Raw genomic sequence first — 18,773 nt, 5'->3', positions numbered from 1 at the left:
GAGAACTCCCTTTCCCAAAGGTATATAAGGGCCTGTGACTCTCTTTTCCCTCCAAACCAAACCAGAGAGAACAAAGATTATTGATGTGAGTATAATGGACATTTTCACATTGTATTGTTATCATTATCATTGAAAGATTTGCCTGAAAAATGTATATATTTTGTTTATACTAGATTGTGGAGTTTATTCTATTGCGTAAAGATAAAAATAAGTACAGATTGTGAATGCATGAATAATGTAAATCAGGTTAAGTTTAACATAATTTATTATTCAGTGTTTAATGCTATTCAGATCTGACATTTTCTTTCAGTGACAGTCATCAGCTTGTTCTTCTCCTCTGTGTCAGCCAATCACCACCTCAGCAAAGGTATTTATATTTCAATTTATTATCACAATTTCATCTATTTTTACTTTTAATAGTAACTAATGCTATATTTATTGTGAGGACATTTTGGGGGGAGGGAATGAGTCCCAAGTGCAGGAGTTCAAGTTCCTTGGGGTTTTGTTTGCGAGTGAGGGGACAACATAGCGGGTGATTGGCTGGAGAATCGGCGCAGGGGGGGCGGTATTACATTCACTTTACCGCACTGTTGTGATAAAAAAAGAGAGCTGAGCAAGAAGGCAAAGCTCTCAATCTACCAGTCAGTTTTCTTTCCTACCCTCACCTATGGTCCTAAAGGCTGGGTCATGACTGAAAGAACGAGATCGCAGGTACAAGTGACTGAAATGGGTTTCCTCAGGAGGGTGGCTGGTGTCTCCCTTAGAGATAGGGTGAGAAGCTCAGTCATCTGTGAGGAACTCGGAGTAGAGCCGCTACTCCTTTGCGTTGAAAAGAGCCAGTTGAGGTGGTTTGGGCGTCTGGTATCGATGCCTCCTGGGCGCCTCCCTAGGGAGGTGTTCCAGGCACGTCCAGCTCGGCGGAGGCCTCAGGGGAAGACCCAGGACTAGGTGGAGGGATTATATCTCCAACCTGGCCTGGGAACACCTAGGGATCCCCCAGTTAGGCGTCTGGTAAGGAGTTGGTTAATGTGGCTCAAGAAAGGGAAGTTTGGGGTCCCCTGCTGGAGCTGCTGCCCCCATGACCCCACCCCAGATAAGCGGATGACGATGCATAATCTATCAAATATTAAACCATAGCTATATCACATAATACACCTATAGCTAGCAGGATACTTTACTTTGATAAATGGCTCATCAGTTGCAGTCATTCATTGTCTGACATTATTTATTTGTTTACAGTATGTTGACTTTGTTTAATGTCTTTCCACAGATGGCATCAATCTTTCCGTTTGCTTTGTTGCTCTGTTTGTCCAGCGGACTGTTGACTGCATATGTAAGTACACTCTTAAGAAATAAATTTGTAAAATAACAATTAAAAGTTCAGGCAACTCATTACCCAGACTTTGTCCTGTAATTAAAAATGGAAATTTGGTGTGTAGCTACAGTAAAAATAAATTTTCTGTTATTATAAACAGTTTTTAATAAGCAGTTTACAATCTTCACTTTTGAATAAATGTTGGCCCTGTTCAGCAGATGTTTTTGCACATATAGATACAAATGCTCATATAATGATGCTAATTACTGTTATGTTATGTTAATGTTTTTTTTTAATTCCTGGTTGTGCTGTTTGCAGCACATCAAAGGTCCCATGGCATGAAAATGTCACTTTATGAGGTTTTTTAACATCAATATGAGTTCCCCCAGCCTGCCTATGGTCCTCCAATAGCTAGAAATGGTGATAGGTGTAAACCGAGCCCTGGGTATCCTGCTCTGACTTTGAGAAAATGAAAGCTCAGATGGGCCGATCTGGAATCTTCCCTTTATGATGTCATAAGGGGAAAGGTTACCTCCCCTTTCTCTGCTTTGCCCAGCCAGAGAATTTGGCCCACCCATGAGAAAGAGAGAGACATCATGGCTTTCAAACAAGCGAAGCATGGCAGTTGGTCAAGGCCACACCCCAACCCTCCACCTTGCCCCCCCTCTCTCCTCCTCAATAGCATTTAAAGCTACAGACACAGAAATGGCACATCCTAAGGAAAGCTCATTGTGGGACTGGCTCTAGTGGCTGTAATTCTGCACCAAGGCTGAATTCAGGAAAGAGACTTCAGATACAGTATTAGGGACCACTAAGGTCTATATAAAGAGACTTCAGATACAGTATTAGGGGACCACTAAGGCCTATATAAAAGCATCCAAAAAGCAGAATGTCATAGGACCTTTAAAGTAAACTGCAAATTGTTCATTGTTAAAACTACTACTGATAAGCCTCAGCTTTCCATCTTTGTTAAACATAAAAAGCTAAATGTAGTTCTTAACTGGCTGAGTTAGATGGTGATTAACACTATGTCAAATTTCATTGGCTGTTTAAGTCTTGTGTAACTTATAATAAATTGACATATTTGTGATCTTGAAGTGTCTTGAAGGAAATAAAACCTCCCCACCAGGTCAGAACAGTATCTCTGACTCGTTGGGTTGCTCTGATTGTAGTCTTGCATTGCCAGCTCTATCTCCACAGCGCTGCGGAGGAACAATCCGTAAATAAACAGATGTCGATATAGATTAGTCTGATTGTTTTTGGCTTGTTTGTTCATACAGGGTGAACCTTCCTGCCCTCCTGATTGGACTCAGTTTGGCTCTCGCTGTTTCGCTTTCTACATCCAGACAAAGACCTGGATCGATGCAGAGGTACAGCAGTTCTTTCTATCATAACACATGTATGCTAAATACCAATGTACTCTAATACTTTACTGCAGTAAAACTACTAATACCACATCATTAGAAAAAAGATCAAACACTCTGAGACATGAACACCCGTTAATTCCGACGATACTTACTATTTTCAATGCAGGACTTTTACTGTAACAGAGTATTTTACAGTGTGGTATTAGTACTTTTACTGCAGTAAAGGATCTGAATACTTTTTCCACACCATTGATTAAAAGTATTAAAATGTGCCCTGTGACTCTAAAACTGCCCTGAGATCTGTCAATAATGTGATTATGTTTTGTTTTTCTTGACATTTTAAACTGATGATATTGTCTCCATTAGACCTTCTGCCAGACCGCTGGTGGGAATCTGGCTTCCATCCACTCAGATGCAGAACATGCATTCATCAAAGCCTTCATTAACCAAGTGACCGGTACACCGAGAACTTCCTGGATCGGAGGCTTTGATGCAGTGAAGGTGAGACTTTTATCATCACACAGGAAGTGATGTTGCTCATCTCTCAGCCTGTTCTTATGAAGCATTCGTACATATAGCTGTAAAAAGTAAATCACTGTAATATGTATGTATTCCACGTATTCATTACTGTCAGCAGCATATTGACTACAGGACTTTCAAGCCGGAGAGCAGAGTTCATGTCCTGAAGAAGTTAAGAAGAAAACAAAAGACTTTCACCCAGGAAACAAGTGTTCATGTCCCTGGAGTGTTTTAATCCAACCACATTTTCTTCCAATCTTAACTAGTCGTTTTGGTGTTTAAACGTAACTGTCGTCGCTGCATGATGCACTTTACATGTCATGTGACCGGCAGGCGGTCGCCTAATTTTGTAGGATTTCATACAAAATTACGCAATTGTGCATACGATCTCTTACAAACCCGTTCATGAGAATGCGTTGGGTCTCATGAGTTGTTGTAGAAAATAAGAAGTCTTCTGGCCTGAATGAGTAGTACAACAACAAAAACTCTTGATTTCACTTTGACTTTAAACCAATCTTTCTCCTCCAGGAGGGTACGTGGTTGTGGTCTGATGGATCCAAATTCAACTACAAAAGCTGGGGTGTGGGGGAGCCTAACAACGGCGGAGTGGAGAACTGTCTTGAGATGAACTGGGGCGGAGGTAAAAACGAAACATTTAAAACATCTTGCTGTATGTTGCACTTTTAAATAGAACAGTTAAATGTAATAATCGGTTGTAAACTCTCTCAGCAGCAAACTGGAACGACAGGCCTTGTACCAACCAGGCTTCTTTCGTGTGCTCCAAGAACCTGTGTGTGTAACTCTAACCCACCATCATGATGCCTCTACAGCTCATCTATAATCTCTATCATTGATTCTCTTTCAGTTTGTTCAGCAGACAGAAACAGCTCTCTGCTGACAGATGACTCACTTTCACTTGTTTATTATCTGAAGAGTTAGGGAACAGTTCACATTTGGGTTTAAAATTAGACAGAAACTGGCTCACTGAGCTGGACAAAAACAAATCAGTAATAGGACTTTTAATCTACAGTAAATAACACAAAATGAAATACAGAAAACATTTGAATACTCTCACATCTTTTCCATTTTAGTTTACTGAATATTATCTGTTATAAACAGCGCCCACTCATCTGATAAAATATTAACACAATAATTAGATTTCTCTCTGAGAGTTATTGTTCAGATCGATACAACTCTCATGTGTGTACGCTAAATATGAAGTTCCCTCGAGTAGATGTTAGCTTAGCATAAAGAGCTAGCTTAGCTTAACAGAAAGACTTCAAAACAGGGGGAAACAGCTAGCTTAGCTTAGCATAAATACTGGAAACAGGGGGAAACAGCTAGCCTAGCTTAGCATAAAGACTGGAAACAGCTAGCCTGACTCCGTCCAAAGGTAAACCTACCAGACATGAGTGGTGATGATCTTTTTATCCAAGATGTTCAGATAGAAAATAAAAGTGTATATTTTGTCGGACCTTTCTGTGATACAAGAGGAGAATGCAACTGTAATAACACTTCATAATAACTATTAATAATTCATATAGTCCACTGGTTTAATGAACTGGTTACTTCTTATTCTTAAAACTGATGTGTTGTGTTCTTTATTCATCTGATTTCCTTTACTATATAATCAACTAAGCATTCAAAAATAAAAGACATATCGTCACAAAAACAGTGTCTGGTTCTGTTGTTGTTTTCTAAAAGGGAAAAATCATTAATATTGACCCTGGGGGCTTGAACTCCCAACCTTTGGGTCTAAAGACAAGAGCTGATCTCAGTGAGGTATTGGTCAGGTGATGAGACAACTGGCTTCATGACATCAAATAGACAATGTGCAGGACTGCTTCAAGATGTTGATGATGAAATACTGACACTAATTTCACTTTGTCTAGTAAGGTCTGTTATTGATTTTATTAAGTCAACATGAGTCAATGGAATTGCACAGCAAATGCAGGATTGTAATATATATATATGTATATAAAATAATACTGTCAAAAATTAATGAAACGCTAGTAAGTTATTAGAACTGTCTAGAACAGTGGGGGAATGTAACTAAGTACATCAGGGGTGGCCAACCAGTTAGGTATAAAGAGCCACAAAAAAAAACGCACCATAGCAAAAAGCCACACAACACATGCACGTCCACACTACAACAGCAACAGTGTCTTCCAGATCTAATGACAGTCATAATACATAGCAGTTTTCATAGTTTTTTTTCTCACTTAGATTGACTCAGTGGGAAACCTGACAGTCTTTGTTATCCACAATCCTTTTCAGGTCTTGCTTGAACTCGGTTGTGGCCACTCGAAGAACTCTCTCACTCATTTGTCACTAGAAGGTCTTTCAAACAGTCGGATTCAGCAGTGAAAGGGTTAACGAGGAAGGTGATCTGTGGCCGCTGTTTTTCCTCAGGTTGCAGAATCTGTCCTCAAAACTCTGCTGCATTATTTTCCATTTTAAAATAATTGGCAAATGTATTGGCAGATGCATTCAAATGTGTTTTTTTTTTTTACTTTTCTGAAATACTGTATGTTTCAGAAAAGTTAAAAACAACAATCAACCAATGACACAGCCCCCAGCCACACAGGAAGAGCCTCACAGGAGCAGGCAAAGAGCCGCATACGGCTCAAGAGCCACAGGTTCGCCACCCCTGAAGTACATGTATTCCAGTACTGTGCTTCAGTCCAGATGTTGAGGTACTTGTACTTTACTTGAGTCTTTTCTCTTCATGCCTCTTTCTACTTCTACTCCGCCACATTTCAGAGAGAAATATTGTACTTTTCACTCCACTACATTCATCTGAAAGCTTTAGTTACTGCTTACTTTACACATTAAAATGGGAGGATTCTTCTTTACTTTTAATACTTTTAAATAGATTTCATGATGATACTCCCACTTTTACTGAAGTTACCTTTTTAATGCAAGAATTTAAACTACTGTCAAAAATTCATCTCTCACTAGAAAATTGAGAGAATTTGTGTACTGTGTTTAGACAACATAGAGATGCCCGTAATGTTTTTTTTCTCTCACAAAGATCAATTAGTGACAAACTGATGTTTAAAGATGCTGTTTTGCATTGACTGCAGTAGCGTATATAAGGACACAATCCTCGCCACTGTCGCACCAAATGCTTGCTGTGGGAAATTGAAATTGATTGGTCTTTGTAAATTATAGTGTGGTCTTGACCTACTCTATCTGTAAAGTGTCCTGAGACAACTCCCGTTGTGAATTGAAATTAATTAGTTTTCCCTTTTTAAGATAACATTCTGAAATTTTGCGCACTAAATCTGCAGCCACCTCAGAATTCTTTGCATTGCACAGTTATGTTTGAACCCTTCAGATTTTGTATGAAATGTATTTTATATTTCTAGCAGTGGAACAAGTTTTTATCCGCAGCCATATAGTCAGGTGGTGATTTGCCGTGGGATGCATGGGATTTTCCTCTTTATGGTCTACACATCCCTGCCTCTGCTAAATTATTTGTATCCTCAGTGGAGATAAAATGTACCAATAGTATAAATATACACCTAAAAAGTAAAGCACAAGGGGCTTCCGGTTCGATAGGACGCGCGAGAGCAGGGCTTCGGCAAAACTTTTTCTGGCAACACTTCTGGTAGCACTTTACAATAAGGCCAGCGACAATTTGTGTACTGTGTTTATCAGAATAGAATCAAACTTTACTAAATGGCTGTGGCCAGAAATGGCAAATGAAGACATTGTGCACATGAAAATAGGCGAAGCAACACAATTAATATCATTCAACATATGGTCGTGTCACATGCTTCAGTACCAGTAGCGGCCGGACAGGATGGCTCAAGCGGAGGCTCTCTGGAGACTGAGCGGGACTGCGAAGGCTGAATCCCTTGGGAGACCTGGCAGGCCGGCGAAGGCTAAACCCCTCTGAGGGCCGGGCAGGCGACAAGTCAGCTGGGCTGACTACAGGTGACAGGTCAGTTTTACAGGAGCCAGGCCAAGGGTCAACTGGACCAGGGTCCGCCAACAAGACAACAGGATCTGGAGTCGGCCGGTCTGCCGACAAGTCAGGGGGACAGGAGATACTGGGAAGCCGGACACCAACATAGTCTCTTAAATTCCGGACAATGGCCCAGTCTCTAAGGCGCCGGTGTTGGGTACTCATCGGTGTACAGATCAGATTATTGGCCTATTATCAAAGATGTTTATCAATATTAATAAAGTTATGAATATGGTTATTAATAACTTTATCAAATCAACAAACAATCAAAACGGGGCACCACCCTGAAACTTCAGGAGCCAATATTGAACTGTGAAATAGTCTCATTGTCAGTGGAAGGGTGAAATCCGAGCACTGACCTGTGTTCAACCAGCAATTAATACAACAAGTACACAAAACAATCACAAACAACTGCTAATTAAAGTATAGTAGAATTTATTAACTTCAAAATTATCAATGGCCAATCAATAATCCTTTGATCAATTAAAACCAATATACGTTTCTTTTAAGTACAATCAAACAAACCAAACCAGCATGTCTCTGTGAGACACTGTGTGTGTGTGTGTGTGTGTGTGTGTGTGTGTGTGTGTGTGTGTGTGTGTGTGTGTGTGTGTGTATGTGTGTGTGTGTGTGTGTGAGTGAGTGAGTGAGCTGCACAAAACTGTTTCACCCCAAGAGGGCGGTATTGATAGGCTAGGCCCAAGATTAGCCGTTAGCTCATTCAGGCTAAGCTATGTGCTACCAACAATAGGCTAGCTGCTAAGCTAACGTCTGCACACGTGTGGCTGATGCGGGACACACAGGAGCGCAGAACTGTGAAGCGGTGTGCGCTCTGCAGTTTATGTGACTCGTTGTTTGGCCAGCTGTTCACCTTAGCGCGTATGTGTAGCTATATGTTCATATATAGCCTACGTGTGTGAGAGGGAGATTAGAGAAAGAGGAAAGAAAGAGATATACACTTAGAAAAACCTGATTTTCTCACTCAGTACAATAACTAAAACTCAGTGAAAGGGGAGTTAGCAATGTAGCATTTTCAGTTACCCTAGCTACATTAATCAACACAACATATCAACAATGCACCGTGATCAGAGTACATTCACAGAATAGATTTGACTCAGCGGTCACAATCATAGATTAATAAATCAAAACGTGCAGCAATAGCATTGTATTAATCAGATCACATTAATGGTAACACAAAATAGCAGCAATAGCCAATTACTCATTAATAAAACACACTATTTATCTCTGCCCAGACCGTAAGCCTTCTTACTGTGTGTTCAGTCCGTTTGTTCCTGTCCATGGATTTCCACAGAAATAAAACAGACGGATCCGTGTGCTCGTCAGCGGCACGGAGGAACTTTCCCTCCAAAACAGCAGGAAGGGAACAGTTTAGTCGACGTTGAGAACGAAAGAGCGGCGTTGTGTAGTCCGATTTCCTTGTAGAGAAATGGTGTTCTCTTCTGCAGTTTTGAAACACGATGTATGTTACAGGATCCAGTAGTGTTCTTTCAGAACACCGAGAGATAAATCCACTTTCGCCTGAAAGTACAAGTTTTTAGCACAAGCGGTTGTCATGCTGACCTGTCTTCAACTGGAGTTGAGGTGGAAAGCATTTGTTTCTGTGTGTCATGCTGTAGTGACCAAAGTCACAGGGCAAAGACAAAGAGTGGGAGTTGACGTAAAGTTTTATAGCTCAGGCCACCAGACCTGGCTCTCTGCTGTTTTATGGTACCTCTGAACCAATGGGAGAATCAAAGTGAAGCTGAAGGTGTCGAACCTTATCTGCAGGCCCCTCCCTGACGCCATTTTGCGTCTTTCTATTCTCCTTTTCTTCATTTAGGAGTTTGGAGCAAGGGATGTGGACTCTACCGTAGGCCAAGATCCTTTGTTTAGAAAGACCACATGGTCTCTGAGTCACATGTTGGCTGAAAACCCTTTGCTTGAAAAATATAATGTTTAACTCACTCCTGGGTAGTCCCAACACCGGGGAACGACAAAGTCACTGGGACGCCGGAGACCGGCAAAGTTACTGGGACGCCAGAGACTGGCAAAGTCACTGGGACGCCAGTAAACGAACACTCTGGGTGGTTGGTTGACGTAGACTCTGGGAGAGCGGTCATTGGAGACTCTGGACGGCTGGACGTCAGCTGAGGCTCTGAAAGGCGGGTCCGCTGAGGCCTGTCGGCCTGGCATGAACCCTGTCTACTCTAACAAGATAATAGAGGGCATCTACTTTTAGAGACTCTAGGAACCACAAGTAACTCTGCATTCTGGTAGCGCAGTGCTCTAGTGGGACAATAAGGTACAAAGAGCTCTTCTATGTATGATGGTGCTTGACCATTTAGAGCTTTGTAGGTCAGGAGAAGGATTTTAAATTCAATCCTGGATTTTACAGGAAGCCAATGCAGAGAAGCTAATACAGGAATATGATGTTTAGATTTCAGCAGACGAAGATTGGATTTGTTTGTAGAAAAGAGATCAAAGTCTGTCTGGAATCTGAGACGTTCTCTGTCAATGGTAGGGTCTCGGTCTGCCGCGTGTCTTTCATCGTTGTCCTTAATCTTCCATAGTATGTCCGCCGTTCGAGACATTTCGACTCTTTAAATTAGAGACAAAGGAGATAAGCTATCATCTGATATGGGCTTTAGAAGCCTCCCATAGTACGCCTCTGTTTGTATCCGGCAAATCGTTCAATTCAAAGAATAGAGTGCTTTGGGAGTGTAGGAATCGCTTATAGTAATGCTCCGCTAGTATAGAGGAATTAAACCTCCACTGCTTGAAGGGGTTAAAGCACACGTGTCAAACTCAAGGCCCGAGGGCCAAATCCGGCCCCTCGCAGGTTTTGATCTGGCCCGCATTTCAATTTAGGTTCACCTAGTTTTTGTTGCTTTTATTTTATTTTTATTTACATTTTTGATGCTTTTTTTTGACATTTTTGACGTCTTTTACGGCGGTTTATGTGCTTTTTTCAATGCTTTAGGCACTTCGTTTTAACGTTTAGGATGCTTTACTCAATGTTTTGCCACTTTTTCAGAAATTTTTGATGCTTTTTACGATGTTTTTGTCACTTTCTGATGTTTTTGTCACTTTTTCAGACAATTTTGATGCTTTTTTTCAGCCTTTTTCCAACTTTTTTGGCGCTTTTGTCAACATATTTGTCGCTGGTTGAGTAACTTTTTTGGGGCTTTATGAGGCCCAAAATGTAAGTGAGAAGACTACAGTATATGAGACATACAATAATACAGTCAAAATATTTGACTTTTTCTTTTAAATAAACACATGTCAATAATCTCTACATGTCTGGCCATTGATGTGATTCTCATTTTCCAGTCTGGCCCTCTGGGAAACTGAGTTTGACGCCCCTGGGTTAGAGTGAGCACGAAAGTGGAGATCAAGGGAGGTTGCTGCGCGATCTGATATTTCTATACTGTGGTAGTCACTGGATTTAATCTCAGAGAGCAGTCTATCATCTAGATGGAAGAAGTCTATATGATTGTAGGTGTGGTGCACATGAGAAAAAAAAGATTGATGGATGATTTGGCCATGAGAGACGTTTGCCTCCATGGATCAGTGAGCCCAAGTCATTTGGCAAAAGAATGCAGCGTTTTGGCGGATTTGGTTGAAGAGTACGGTTTGTTCAACGATCTGTCCAGTACAGGATCCTGGACCAGCTAAAAATCTCCACCCACAATGATATGATGATTTTTCGATGTTTGGGAGCGATGTGAACATTTTTGATACAAATGAGCAGTCATCCCAGTTGGGGCCGTAGACGCTGGCCAAAATGACGGGTGTGGTTTGCAATTTGCCGGCAACTACAACAAAGCGGCCGTCAGGGTCCGACACCATTTTTCCTTGTTCGAACATAACATTTTTGCGAATCATGATGGCAGTGCCCCTGGCCCTATTATTAAACCTTGAGTGAAAAATGTGGCCAACCCAGCCCCTTTTTAGTCATGTAACCTCCCTGTTGCGCAGGTGGGTCTCTTGAATAATGTTACGTGAATTCTTAACAAGCAGATGTAACGTTAGTGAAAGCTGATAGAAGTCACCGTAGCTTATTTTCTGATTAGATGATAAATTAACGTCCCAATTGGTTTATGTAATACACTTTGCATTTTTTAAATAAATGCATAGCCTAGTTGTTTCGTATGCTTGTGGAAGAGAGAGAAAGAGTTTAAGAGCTAAAAGAATGCAACTTTGCAGAGCTGGATAAAATCAAAAGGTTTGATAATGTCAAGCAACCATCCTACATTATTCATTTAATGTTTAATGTTTTATCAAAAGCATTTTCTTTAAGTTGAAGCATGCTAATAACTCATTAAAAACAGATGTTTCATTCAAGAATAAATGCATGGTATATTGTATCTGTGCTGTGCATAGCATTGTGAATTAATTATTATTTTATGTATGTGGATAACCCCAATAGCTCCAGTTCACAGAGCATTTGAGAAACTGGGGATTAAGTAAAATATTTTTTTAATAGCTATAGTCATGTTTTAATTGTTCTTTATACTATATATATATAATTTATGGTGCCAAATCATAACAATAGTTATCTTAACCAGAATCATTGAGTGAAGCCACAGTCTATGATGACTGGCTGCACTAGTGTTCTGTGGTCTTAATGCGTTTTTTAGCAGTGAAAAGTAAAGTATACTGCAAGCTACTTTATTCTGATTCTAATAATTATATTTAAGATGAGGTCCTACAACAAGACTCCAGACCAGAGAGTGAGGAAGAGCATGCAGAGCATCACTCATCAAATCAGACGGCCACATAATGAGGGTGGTGAGTGTTCCTATAATAGGGCCATGTCAGTAAAAGGGTTATAAGGAGAAAGATACATGCCGCGGACCATACAATAGTATTCTTGATTTAAGGTACATAATAGAACTTATTCAAAATTATAAGGTTTCTTTTGGAGACAGTTTGAAGTCTTTGCCTTTTTCCAGTTTAGAGCAATAGCTCCTCCAAATGTGCATGTCCCTGCTCCAGGACTAATGCCATCTTTCTGTCCTCTAATGGAGACAAGACTCCATTATGACAATCAATCTCACCTTTCTGTCCTTTTTTTATTTAAAGTCGAGCTTTTGCATGAGTCTTTGAGGAGAAACTCTGTTTTACAGACCTGTCCATTAAATCAACTATCCATTAGTCCATCAAATCGTTTGAGTGTTAGTCGACTAAGAATTTCTTTAATTAAAAGAGAGCAGTTCTGGGCTCAGGTCCCTGATGTAAAAGCCTTCTTACTGCATTATATTCTATGTTTTTTATTTATTTTATTTTTAAGTGTTACCTGCCTCCTGAGTTTTGTGTTCTCCTTCAAATAAATAAGGACGTTTGTAGGAGCCCAAATGCAGTCATTTATGTTTTTTTCAGAGGAGAGTGATGTGGAGATGCATGGTGGACGCCTCCCAAGGGGCCCATCAGCATTAAGAATAAGTAGAAGAATATATCTGAATGCAGGAATTTAGACATCAGAAGGTTTTTCTCGCCACTGTCGCACCAAATGATTGCTGAGAGTTTGGTCTACGTCTACTTTATTTGTACTGTTCTGATTAGGATTGGACACTACTAATAACATGTTATTGAATTTGAACACAAAGTTGCATCATAAAGGCAAGGCAGCTTTATTAGTATAGCACATTTCAGCAACAGGACAATTCAAAGTGCTTTACATAAAACATTAAAGAGCAGGTAAAAATGATTTAAAAAAAACAAAAAAAAAACAAAACATTTCTCCGAACACAGGTCCTTTTGGCTCCGGTTACTTGGTGTTTTCGTTACCCATTACAAGATTGCAGTAGTCCTACTTTTCACTACGATGTAGCCGTCGCTACAAAGCTTAGTTTAATCTCGGTAAACCTTGCTAAATCCGGGACAGTTCACAGTCTGTCTCTTGATAAGTTCACAGAAATATCTGACAAGTTCACAGACGTTGTCTTTCTTATTGACCTAGTTCACAGACTAAATCTGACCAGGTCAAAGATGTAGTCCTTGTATGGATAATCTATTGTCACACCCTTGTTTTTTGAGAGGTAATATTTCAGAAATATTTCCACTATCTGTACTTTCGAGGCTTTCGCATAACTCTCATAGCCGGAGGAAATTGTTTTTTTTCTCTTCCTCCTTTAAATCCTGTTTTTAATCTATGTAACACCTGCGTTGGAGAAATTCTCAGAAATATGTCCGATATCTGATCAAAAATACCACTAGATAAAAGACAAGAATAAAATTGACAGTGCAGTATAAGAAATTAAAGAACTGAGAGATAAAATACGCAAATAAAAGTTACAGTACAGTATAAGAAATTAAACATTAAAGAACAGTTTTAGAATGTCATACAGTGTCATCAATGCAACTTCAGTATAACAAATCAAATAACATCAAAAAGATAGGTCTTTAGCTTTGATTTAAAAGAACTGAGAGTTGAAGTGACACTAGTTCCTGTTGGAGTGCCAGCTCATAGTGACGCAGTTCCATATTTGTTGATTTAGTAAGAGAATAAAAGAGCTGAGTCTTGTTGTCTCCACATCAGTCCTGTCAGTAAATAGAACGACCGACACTAACTGCTGCACACAGCTTTCTGATCTTCAACGCAAGAGTCCTTAACACTTTCTCAGGAAATAAGAAGTGAAGTAGAAACATTATATTTAACTGTCTGTACCCATTCTTTCATTGATTGTTTGTCAAGCAAGTACTTTGTTTATTTCAAAGATTGATAAGTCAAACATTTCTCTGTTATACAAATATTAAGAAATAATCAGGCCACTTAAATAGAGAATAAATAATGTTTTACCTGCAAATCAGAAATAACTTGACTGCATGCACTTATATCAAGGACTGAAGTATTAGCAACAACATTGATTTGATCAGGTTCATTTATATTTAATATACTTTTAAAGTTAAACTTTAAAGAGTAGCATACATTTTAAGTCCATTTTTACTTTTTCTTTAGTTACTGAGAAAATAATGCAACATGTGTAGTGTGCCTTCCACTTCATGCAAACTCTCAGTTCCAGTGTTGCAATGCTGAAGCATTAGACAAATGTCATTTCATCTAGTCTGTTCACCAATAAAAATAAACGTTATGTGACTAATATTGCAGCTATTGCAGACACCATTTATATGTGCAGTTCTTAATTCTTGCTCACAATGGAGGATCGTCTCAAATCACGACTCTCTGGTAAAGTATTGATCTTCCTCTGCAGAGACAGAGCAGGAAACATTTACAAACGAGAAAATCATTATAAAACGTTAACTAAATCTTATCTATCAAACTTGTCATATTACTCCTGACAGTGATCATGTCTTTGACTGACCTAATGACAGGAGTGTGTGTCTCTGCATACTAGTCAACAGGGGACTCCAGTCATTCAGTACAATCCAAGTGGTCTTAGAGCACAAAGTTAAAACACCATTGCCAGATAAATTATTCTTTTTTCAACAGTCCTACATTTAAAACATATATTACCACACTCACTAACCATAAGTACATGTCTAATTCATTATGTGTATAAATGCATGCATCAATGAAAATTTAAATATTTTGTTAATCATTTACTCACTCTTTCTAACTGACCTTACAACACGTTCTCACACCCAGCTCGTAAAATATGGATGCTTGGTCAGGTGCCTTTGTCGTTCTTATTGATGCTAAAAGTCTCCTATAGCGCTATAAGTAAACGTGTTTGGTCGGGACCATTGCTGTCCCTTTAGCGCTTTAAGTAAACGCGCTTGGTCGGGACTATTGCCGTCCCTTTAGCGCTATAAGTAAACACGCTTGGTCGGGACTATTGCCGTCCCTTTAGCGCTATAAGTAAACGTGTTTGGTCGGGACCATTGCCATCCCTTTAGCGCTTTAAGTAAACGCACTTGGTCGGGACTATTGCCGTCTCTTTAGCGCTTTAAGTAAACGCGCTTGGTCGGGACTATTGCCGTCCCTTTTGACGCAGTTATGTTTAGGAAAGGGTTGTGGGTGGGCGTACGGTTCTGTGACACGCAGGAGGAAAGAAAAAAGCGACTATAGCAAGCGTGACAAGCGGGATGTGAACCCTGCTCTCCTGGGTGAAAGTCCTGTGTTTGACCCATCCACCCTCCCAATCACCCTCCCTACATACTACTCTCTAAATCCTATCTAACTGCTGCTCTCTCCAGTGCGTTACACAAACACGCTGAAAGATGCCTTTTTCGTCGCATCAGACGCTGACAGCCACTGTCCAGACGTCCTTATTTTACGAGTTCGGAGTGAGAACGGGTTGCTGACATTATGATCCATTGATCAGCCTAAATAACTTCTTGTAATTAATATACTGTATGTAATACTAATGTGTAAGTATGTAGGACAGTTGAAAAAAGAAAACTTTATCTGGGTTAGGGTGGATCAAAAAGGTGACTATTTAAGTCACTGAGAAATGTTTTAGTTTTCTCACATTCAGCAAATAGGTGTGATAGTGTTTCATCCATATTCTCACCAGCTCAGAGACGCCGTTTGTGAATGTAGTTCAGTGACATCATGGCGCCCTCTGGTGGACATCAGCAGGAACTACAGGCAGAGCACCACAAAACATATTAAATTACATTTTATGTTTGTACTTTGTAATACTATATTCCTTTATTGTAATCCTTTTAATGTTATGCAAATATATATAACACTAATCTATTATTTTAATGAATTATTTCAATTTGTATTTATTTATATATTATAAACAATCAATAAACAACCAATATTTCAAGAAAATATTTTGTGAATGAAAAGTTGGAACATTTTAGAACAAAGAACAGGCTCACACACACACACACACACACACACACACACACACACACACACACACACACACACACATATAGTGCATGGCACTATCTTTGTGGGGACCTGTCATTGACATAATGCATTCCCTAGCCCCTTACCCTAACCTTAACCATCACCACTAAATGCCTAACCTTAACCCTTACCCTCACCCTAACCATAACCTAATTCTAACCCTAATCCTAAAACCAAGTCTTAACCCTCAAACAGACCTTTAACCTTGTAGGGTCCAGCATTTTGGCCCCACAAGGGTGTGCAGACCCCACAAGTATACTGGACTCCCGGTTTTTGGACCCCACGAATATAGTGAAACAAGCCCACACACACACACACACACACACACACACACCAGTTAGAGAAACTTCATGAAGTCAAATGTCCTCCGTGTTCAACTTTTCAAAGAAAAACATGAGTTATTCATAATAAATAAAAACACTTTGACACGATGGATCCTCTGCCCTTTATTCAATGATAAACTTAATCTTGTGATATTTGTTTGATGGTTATGACATATTGAGATGAAACTCTTACTGTAGGTTGACTCATACAGTAATCTGAAGGACTGTACAACATGCTGTGTGTGAATGTACAGAAATACTTTGTTTTGCAGCAAACAACACAAACAGTATGACAGAGATGCTAATTGGTCCCGTATGAAAGTATACACAATGTGTAATAATATTCTAATGCAGGGTTCAACAGGTTTAGTTGTCTGTGTGTGTGTGTGTGTGTGTGTGTGTGAGTGTGTGTGTGTCTGTGCTTCTGTTTGTGTGTGTGTGTGTGTCTGTTTTGTGTTGAACCCTGTAATGTAAGTATTTAGAAACTATTGTACATAAATACAAATGGAGAAACTAAAGAAACACATGATGCATATTCAACAACAGACAGGGAAATCCATACAGCAGTTACATATTATGTTTTATAATCTATATACAGTGTTAGCCGTGGCAGAGACTGCTGCATCTGTACTGTCTGAACTATTATACAGAAACTCAGATATATAAGAAACAGCTGGAGAAACTTTAGAAAATAACTTAAATTTTAACCGTTTGGACTCTATGTCTCCATGTTTCTGTGTCTAAGTGTCTGATGGAAAGGATCCCTACAGAGATAGAGCTTTTAGTTAAAGAATAAGATCCTTTTAGTTTAACATCAAACAGCCCCGAAATCACCATCACCAAACCCACCAGACTCCATGTAAATAACCAGTACTTTTAGCGTGTATAGAGCCAGCATATTTCCACCAGACTCCATGTAAATAATCAGGACTTTTAGTGTGTAAAGAGCCAGCATATTTCCACATGTAAATGGGTGAATTAAGGATTTATTTCAACCAAACCAGAGTGGAGATTGTTGGAACAGTGGAAAGATGAACCAAGATGGCTTTTGATAGTTTTATTTAGTTTCTGTCAACTTTGAATTAAGTGTGTTTATGATAATAAAAGTACTGATTATTTACATGGAGTCTGGTGGGTTTGGCGAACGCAATTTTGTCCTGTTAATTTACAATGTAGCTTGTTTCTCTCTCTTAATACTGGACCAACGTCAGAGATTGTCGTTCCCATCAGTCACTCAGACACAGAAACATAATTGATAAAAGAAAGCGTAGTAACCCTTACATTGACCTTTTAGTTGTGTGATATTTCATGCAGGAGGCTACACGTTTAGTTAATCCTAAATGTAGGAACACAGATGACATGTAGATGCTATTCATCGAGCATTATGAGAACTATGTAAGATACAGTAAATGACTTTAAAGGGACCAAGCTTCCGGGGCTGAAAAATCGTCACATTATGTCACTTTTTCCGCCATTTTATGTTGTTTTATGATGTTTTTTCTGACATTTTTGTCCCTTTTTTGATGTTTTTAAAAAATTTTATTTTCTTGACTTTTTGTTTGACTTTATCATTTTTTTCTGTCGCTTTTTTTATGACATTTTTGTCCCTTCTTGTCCCATTTTTTCCTGCCTTTTTGTGGTTTCTGCCCGTTTTTTTTGCGACATTTTACTAAGCGAGACACTACTGGTGAATAGGGCAACATTTTTAACTTACAGATATCACCATGAAACTTTACCAGTTGATTACTCACATGAATAGGAGAAAAAAATGTATTGCAAGTTTTCTGTAATGTTAGGTTTAAATATGCTAATTAGGCTATATCTAATTAAATATGCGCTACCTTGCATCTGACCATCTTTAACCCTTGTGTTGTCTGTGTGAAATGTGAAGTTTTTGTGGTTTTTTTCAACGTTTTGGTCTCTTATTTCAAAATTGATATTGCTTTATCTGACATTTTGTCGTTTTTTTCTGATGTTTTGTCACTTTTTCAATGTTTTGGGCGTTTTTTCCGAAGTTTTTGACGTTTTCTCCTGGTGTTTTTGCGTTGTTTTTGTTTTTGTCGTATATATATATATATATATATATATATATATATATATATATATAATTATTTTTTTTTTACATTTTCGGCACTTTTTATTATTTCGACATCCCATATTTTCTAATATAAAAAACTTTGAAAACGGTCAAATTTGACATGAGGACAACATGAGGGTTAGGTGTCTCCCTATGACTGTCCCTGTGTGTGTGTGTGTCTGTATGTCTGTGTATGTGTGTGTGTGCGTGTGTCTGTGTGTGTGTGTGTGTGTGCGCTTGTTTTACTATATTCGTGGGGTCCAAAAACCGGGGAATACAGTATACTTGTGGGGTCTGCACAGCCTTTTGGGGCCCAAAATGCTGGACCCCACAAGGTTAAAGGTCTGTTTGAGGGTTAAGACTTGGTTTTAG

The 18,773-nt window shown here is 39.2% G+C and overlaps 1 protein-coding gene across 1 annotated transcript in view; it reads left to right on the top strand.

The window, feature by feature from the left end:
• The window catches only part of LOC116064193, a 48,257-nt gene extending 44,209 nt beyond the window's left edge, over positions 1-4,048 (top strand). Inside the window, exons 12-17 of the mRNA XM_036004439.1 lie at positions 317-367; positions 1,271-1,333; positions 2,596-2,685; positions 3,049-3,183; positions 3,730-3,841; positions 3,934-4,048. Coding sequence (XP_035860332.1) covers positions 317-367; positions 1,271-1,333; positions 2,596-2,685; positions 3,049-3,183; positions 3,730-3,841; positions 3,934-4,001 — 519 coding nt within the window. The 3' untranslated portion in view covers positions 4,002-4,048. The remainder of the gene's footprint in view (positions 1-316; positions 368-1,270; positions 1,334-2,595; positions 2,686-3,048; positions 3,184-3,729; positions 3,842-3,933) is intronic.
• Positions 4,049-18,773: the final 14,725 nt, after the last annotated feature.

The sequence above is a fragment of the Sander lucioperca genome, chromosome 8 (genome assembly GCF_008315115.2).
Source record: "Sander lucioperca isolate FBNREF2018 chromosome 8, SLUC_FBN_1.2, whole genome shotgun sequence".
In the NCBI taxonomy this organism is placed as follows: Eukaryota; Metazoa; Chordata; class Actinopteri; order Perciformes; family Percidae; genus Sander; species Sander lucioperca.
Note: the sequence above shows the minus strand (reverse complement) of the source record. Positions and strands in the feature narration are given on the sequence as shown.